This window comes from Atta colombica, unplaced genomic scaffold (assembly GCF_001594045.1).
Source record: "Atta colombica isolate Treedump-2 unplaced genomic scaffold, Acol1.0 scaffold187, whole genome shotgun sequence".
In the NCBI taxonomy this organism is placed as follows: Eukaryota; Metazoa; Arthropoda; class Insecta; order Hymenoptera; family Formicidae; genus Atta; species Atta colombica.
In genome coordinates, this window is record NW_017259279.1 from 2,608,160 (window position 1) to 2,616,074 (window position 7,915).

Below are 7,915 nucleotides of genomic sequence, written 5' to 3' on the forward strand. Positions count from 1 at the left end.
TTATTATATATTTAATTTTTAGAAGATATTTTTTGAATAGTAAAAGCACGGATAAAACTAAATGCAGAAAACATTTCTATTCTCGATAATTAAGTGTATACGCTTATTTTTAATGATTATTCACATATGTGTTTAGTTTTTATCGATTTCCCGTGACCTTTGATACTGAATAGCACTCGTTAAAAATATCCTCTTCCGATATCAATATGAGTTGAGTTCAAGAATCCATAGTGATTGATGAAAAATTACAAAATTAAAATATTTCATAAATTTTAAAAATTCAATTTTCATAATTTATTATTTGATATTTATTCGATATAAATGTTCTATAAATTTTATTGACAATTATAAATATTTAATGCTTTACAATTAGCAAAGAAATCAATAAAATCTTCTAAATTATAACTGTAACTATATTTTTATTATAACTATGTGTAGAAAGAATGATTTTGCTAAAATATTAAAAAATTTAGCAGGATATACATCTGCAAATTAATTTTATTTGCATATACGCATTTAAAAATAATTTTGTTAGATCACCAAGTAGTAATTACAATATATAAACTGCACACACAAACTGGTTATAAAATGTCAAAACTTGTTATAACAGTACTCATCATGCTTAAGTTCTGTATTTATTTTGATGATGTAATACAATAAAATAATTTTATTTTATTAGATCATCAAAATAAATACATAATTTAAGCATGATGAGTATAGATGATATTTAAGATATAGATGCTATAAAAAGTTTTGACATTTTATAATTAGTTGTGAACATAATATAATTATTACTTGGTGATCCAACAAAATTATTTTGCTGAAGTATCTTCTTCAACAAAACAACTGTGTAATAAAATTTGATATTTTTTAAATTACTTTTTTTATATCAAGTTAAAAGTGTAGTCACGTTTTTTATGCACATGTAAAATGTATCGTAGAATTAACATTTAGTATTCTTATTCCGTCATGCAGAAGAATCTAATAAAATCATTCTTGAAAAATAGATATTCATTCGATTTTACATACAACATAAACTCGTAATCTCGTTTCTTTTTTTTTATTTTTAAAACTTTATATCTCTCAATTTATGTCGTACTTCGCACTTCCACTTTATCTACGCGAGTTCTTTCACGTGCGATTTATCTCTCCCACGAAGCAAACGCAAGAGCGTTCTCTATTTCAAAGACACATACGAAAGCCGCTCTCTTCTCCACACGAAAAATTTCATAAGAGTTGCATTCGCGGATCGGCCCTATCTGTTTCGTGCTCGCGATAAGGCACAACTGAAACTAAGTTCCTTATAGTCTCGTGAATAGTTTCACCATGAGTTGGGAGAATTCGTTTTTCTCGACTCACACAATGCGCAACAATTGTTAACAATTGTTTCCTCGTGACGCGGGAAGCACGTGAGTTTCACTGACGCGTTTCCATTTATCGAGGTGCCTAGGCGTCGTCATTTCGAGATCTTAAACATTTTTATTGACATTGTGATTTTCAGTTCGTTAACAGGCAAAAACTCATGTTTGTACATGTATATGTCTTCTTGTAAGATAATAAGAAGGAAAAGTATAAGAGATTATAAAAATAGATGCTTATATTTTCAATTTTATTATTTCAATCTAATGTATTTAAAATAATGTCTTGATTGTTAATTAGTGCATGTGAAATATATCAAATTCTTATTACTAGACTCAGTGGAATGTTGAATATCTACGAAAAAAATAGTTTTGCTGAAGTATTTAAATTTTAAGTAGATACAAGTTTAAAAATAATTTTTGGATCATTAAAATATTAAATAATTATGCAGAAAACTGAAGCATTATGAGCAATGTTGCAAAAAATTTGAGCAACTAATTTGAGCGTTCTACAGAATTATTTTGACAGTTCAACAAAATTATTTTCAAATCTGTAGCTATCTATAGCTAAATTTTTAGACTTCAGCAAAATCATTCTTTCCGTGTAAACTATGGAACTCATTAATAAATTAAATACACAAATAAATATAAATAAATTGAGCATATTAGAAGATATTTTTGTACTTCAATACGCTCTATTATACTTTAAGTAAATGTAAATTCTTAAAAAGCTTTTATAATATTTACAGCTATCGTATGCTTAACTGAAAAAGATATGACTTTCAAGGAAATGCTTATCAATACGGTACTTCGTTAAAAAATTATTTTTCTTTGTCAAACTTTTAATTATTTTTGCTAAGACACGTAATATTTTTTAAGATAATGTTGATGTAATGTTATTTTCTTATTAAACTAATGGTGTGTTGTTAATTTAAAGTAATTATAGATATGGAATAAGGAATTTCTTCTTGACTTCTAAAATTATTATCATTAAAATTATATCTTTAATATATCTTCGTCTAAATGTTATCTAATATTATTAGAAGATAAATGCAATTCGTCGTATCTGTGAATGTAAATGCATGCGAATGTATAGATTCGTTTGCTAATGATAGATCGCTACAATATACAATATATCTTTACTTTTCTCTCTATTTGTGTATACGCGATATTTATATTATATTGTAGATTGAGTTGCTGAAATATAAAATGATATTCTTGCTTTATTATTAACATAAAAAAAAATATATCATCATATATTAGCAGATCGTTCGTATAACAAGCTAACATATAACAAGATACAAATTCACGTGATAATAGCATGTTATCTAGGTTATCTTGATAATTTGATACACATATTGTTAATTGTTTATACCACATGCAATATTTCTTGATACAATCGCTTCGTAAATAATTTTTTATTTTGCTCGTAATTAATTTATTACTTTAATGTAATTTACATATATGTGTACTTTTCTATCTAAGTAATACTAATTAACAATTATAATACTTTTCCTCTCTTTTAATTAAATGATTAATTATTATGTGAATTTTCAAATGTAGTACATTTGACAAAAACATATATTTTAATCTTGAAAGAATTTGTTAATAAATAAATTATAACAATTACATAATTATAAATAAAATTTACGTGTCGCAGACGGTTCGTTCATTATCAGTTTCTAATCACTTATTAGAATCAACAGAATTAAAGCAGCTTAACACTGCAGTTTTACAAATAGATCCTTTACAGAAAAAATAGAAATGGGAGAAAGAGGTAATTACACATTCGCTTTGCATGTTTGGTTTTTTAAAAATAATGTCTTCTTCGAATGTATGCATTATTATTATTTGCGACAATAAATTATCATGTGACCTTACCATTCTCATATGAAATGATATCCCTAATTGCTAGTTTTATTAGTTTATCATGGTATAATAAGATAAGGTGAAACATTGCGCATAATGGCGATAACACTGAGAACAATCAATCAAATTTGGGTTCAAACTACTGTACTTTTCTGCGTATAATAACAGCATTGAAGTCAATCAAATTTTAGTCCAAATTCGATCTTCTAAATTCGATCTTCTAAATTCGCACATCCGCGGTAACGTTTCATCTTAGGTCTATTTGCGTTGCTTGAGAAAGAAATCCCCAAAAATATTCGAATTAAAATAAGATAGATATAAATTGGGTGTTGAAAAGAGAGAAAGCGAAGATGCAGAGTCTAAAAAGTGCAAGCAATGTGAATAGACTTCTTATCTTATTACACCATGAGTTTATTTAACTGTCGTCTGAAGAGCTTCATTTAGTATTCCGCGTTTAACGCACTGGAACGTGACTCTGCCTCGCCGCTCTTATTGTGCACGCTACATCGAAACGAAGAGAGAGAAAATCACCTTCTTTATTCGTAGCGATTGTTTTTCGCTTGCATATCGAATTATTTTTGCTGATCGAAAAGAACGATACTCGAAGGTTGATGAATGTCTGACGGTTATCGCCCATCGGAATTGGCAATGGAATTAGTTTATTTGACGCTTTTCCAATTGACGATTGTGTTTTTATCTTCCTAATTAAATTAGTTAAAACTTGCGTTTTGAGTGAATTTTCGAGTGCTTATAATAATGAAAGTTAAAAGGGCAACAGAATCGAGCTTCAATGGCGACGACCCATCTTCCCTGATCGGTTTTCTACCGAAGGTAAAATTAAAATTTGGATGAAACTGATACAGCTTGATGCTAAGTTCAATATCTGATAGTACAGAAAACTAAATCTCCCAGTTCTACTTTCTAATTTATTAGAAGAGATACAATTAAGATCATAATGCGACGTGGAAACACATTAAATAAATTAATCGCGCCACATGATGAATATAAGACAACTGAGATAATTAATTTCATGTAGAACTCATCCTGAGAATACAATTATAACGATTTCACTTTCAGCAATAAAAAATACTTGTCTTTCTGCATTCATATATAAGTATATTCGCGAATAAAGTATTGTTATAAAACAAGGCCTCTCTTTAGACTGTGAAACTTGAAATGAGTCATAGCATTTCGAGCAATATCAAATACATACGTATGTTATCTCGTGCAGTTGCGTGCAACTGATAAGATAACAGTTTACTCACAGTGTCTTTTGGTTACTATTACAGCTATCGGTATTTTACTGGTATTCCAAAAAATGAGTAAATGCTGAATTTTTTTATCTGCGTGTAATTGTTGGATATCGCAGTTACTTAAAAGAAAAACTTTCGTCATATTAATTACGCAATATAAATAAAATATCAAATAACCACTTGCAAATTTCATTTAAATATTTTGCTTAATATACACTTAATTAAACCAATTTTAATAAACTAACATAACTTCAACATAAAATTTAATTATAATAATTAAATATTAATATTGAAATTAATGTGCATGATGTCGGGTTATCAATTGCAACCTCACCTTTTGCTTCATTATTTTATCTATTTCCTGTAATTATTTAATTACACTTTAGTTTGTTAAATAAGCCAACAAGAAGTTTTTTTGATGCAGTCTGTTAAGGCTAGTTGACTTTGAAACATCGTTAGTAAACTTTATAAGCATAGAACTCCGTACGTATTGGAAAGAAATCAGGTCATTAGGTCAGAAGATAAGGTGAGAGATTAGGAATTTATATGCGCATTTCTGTGAACACATCCTTTTCGCTGTTTATCTGCGTATAAAATTCTCATCCTTAGAATTTTCGTCTATGGAATTTTTCTTACCTAAATATGCGGTAGTAAGTTGTATCAGATTGCCTTTTTCGATAGAAAATTTTGCAATGGAAATTTTTATATTATAAAGTTTATTTCGAGTCTGTTCACTGTATTGTATCGACAATAAAAATTTGCTATTTGTTTTTGTTGTATTCAATGATCCGTTAGACATTACAGGATTGTGCAAATGCAGCTGCTGCATGCATAAAAAGTTCATTGCCACGCGATGATTAATACAAAACACTTATTATCTTTTCAGATAAACTTCTACTTTGTATAAATTGTGTTTGTGTTATGTGTGTGTTAAATTTATATAAAAACAAATGCATTAAAACCATTAAACATATGAATTATTTCCATAAATGTTAATCTCGCATATCTCAAATGTTTCATCGGGATTTACACGGAAAAGATATTTTACTGATATATCTAAAAATATAGCATGGAAACAATGATTTTGAACTATCTAAAGATTTATATAGTTAAAAATCTGAAAATAATTTTGTTAAACTATTCAAATAATTACGTAAATCATTACGTCTTTCAAGCATTTCGAGCAATTCTACAAAAAGTTTTGACATGTTAGCAAAATAGCAACTAGTTTGAATGTCATTATTTTAATGATCCAACAAAATTATTTTGCAAATTTGCATCTAGCTAAATTTTTTAATACTTTTGTAAAATCATTTTTTCCATAGACACAGATCTGAAAATAATTTTATTGGACCATTAAAATAATTATGTAGATATCTTAAGCATTATGACAATATATCATGCAAAAAGTTTTGATATTCTAGCAATCAATTTGAGTATCCTACATAAATATTTTAATGATCCAATAAAATTATTTTTAGATCTATATAAATTTTTAGATACTTTAGCAAAAATCATGCATTTTTTTTATGTAGATATCTAAAAATAGCTGAAATAATAACTGAAATAATTGAAATAATACGTACGTAATATTTCAAACATTATGAGTAATTCTGCAAAAATTGTAGATATCCAGCAATTTTTAAATGTCCTACATAATTATTTTGATAGTCCAAAGAAATTTTCGAATCTATATCTAACAAAATTTTTAGATTCTTTTTTTTAGAAAAACAATTCTTTCCTTGTAGAAACAGATCTATAAATAACTTTGTTGCATCATTAAAATAATTACGTAGATATCTCATTATGAGTAATTCTGCAAAAAGTTTCGACATTCTAGCAACCTTTAAACGTCCTATATAATTATTTTTATCGTCCAAATAAAATTATTTTCAAATCTAGTTAAACTTTTAGAGTCAGCAAAAGCGTTCTTTTCATATAGGAAAACTTACGATTTAGCATTCACAAATCAGACACAAGAAAAAGACGAAGGTTTCATCGATCTTAATTCTAACTTTTAGTTAACGCGTTACTTCTCAAAATTGCATTGCTACTAAATCAACACATGACAAATTGCAAAATCCTGGCTTGATGCCACACTTCGCGCAGTCTCAAGAGATATTTGCCGAGCGTTTCTCCACATCTCTGATGGCGATGGCAACGGTCGTCGTCTGTGATTCCGTCGGATACCCGTGAACGACTAGTATTGCGACGGCGCATTCGTCAACTGATACCGTCATTGATGGGCGCGCGCGTTATGTCCGCGTGCAACAGACAACGTGTAGCTCGTCTGTGCGCGCAAATATTTTCACGTGCGTGACTATGCGATGTGGGCGGCGGGGGACGATGGACAAGGGACGTTTGTGGAAGGCCAGAATCGGTTAGATGCTCTCGCAACTCCCGCGATACACTTAGTCCACGTTCGGCGTATCACGAAAGCGTTCCGCATTTTATCATTCACGCTATCGGGATCAACGCGTTACGGCAACAACGAGGTGTGACGCATTGATGTAGTCTGACCGTCTTTTACGGAAAATCATTCGTAAAGTCGGACGCGTCATAGAAAATTCACGATGTGTAATGCGATAAAGATACGATCGTGAGTTGGCGGGACCATCATTTGTTCTGGTAAAGTAATCGAATCACTTGACTTTGATTTATGTTTGATAGTTCAAAGTAATGAGATAAACGTTTAGTAATAATGATTTTATTAAGATAAACATATTTTAGCTTTATACAGGTTTGAAACTTTATTGGAACATCAAAATAATTATGTAGGATAATCAAACTGATTTTGAGAAGATCGACATTTTTTGCGGCATTAGTCATCATATTTGAGATTTCTACGTAATTATTTTCTGTTTTAATTTAAAAGCTTAGCTAGATCTGTAACTAAACTTTTAAATACTTCAGCAAAATAATTCCAATTAATATAACACTTTTTTTTAGTATGTGTAAGGCCAGAATCAGAAATTGAAGATTGAAAGATTGAAATTTGACAATCAAAACAATAGAAATTAAAATTCCTTTGTTTTCTCTCTCACTGGTCAAATTTCAATTTTTAATCTCAATCTTCAATGCGTAGTCTGATTGCGCCTAACTAATTTCATTTCGCTCTTCCACTTGTTCATTCCCTTTTTTGTGATTTTAATCATTCTTTAATAATGTTTAATTATAATAATCATTAGAAGAAATTAATCATTAGAAGAATTAATATTTACTCACACATATAATATAACAGTGTAATAAAATATTTCATATTTAATTGCATTATTATCTAATATAATTAATATTGTTTTATGCGATAAATATTAATATTTTCAGATTAGTAAAGGTATTAAATTATGCTGCTGCATATCTGAAAATTATAAGATATTTTAAAATTATTACACTATATCTTTAATTTTTTTATAATGTTATTTTAATGTGAAGATA

At 28.6% G+C, this 7,915-nt stretch overlaps 1 protein-coding gene across 8 annotated transcripts in view; it reads left to right on the plus strand.

The window, feature by feature from the left end:
- Positions 1-7,915, plus strand: part of LOC108686596 (uncharacterized MFS-type transporter C09D4.1) — a 67,882-nt gene that overhangs the window by 45,960 nt on the left and 14,007 nt on the right. For 2 of the 8 annotated variants that reach the window (XM_018191983.1, XM_018191989.1), the window contains exon 1: positions 6,879-7,108. The exons of 2 other annotated variants lie outside the window; for them this stretch is intronic. Coding sequence is in view for 1 of the 6 variants with exons in the window: in XM_018191982.1 (XP_018047471.1) it covers positions 3,984-4,058 (75 nt within the window). In the remaining 5 variants the exon portion in view is untranslated. Of the gene's footprint in view, positions 1-3,556; positions 4,059-4,797; positions 5,007-6,878; positions 7,109-7,210; positions 7,328-7,915 lie in introns of those variants that run through there. 4 more of the 8 variants (XM_018191984.1, XM_018191982.1, XM_018191988.1 and 1 more) reach the window with 4 other exon arrangements.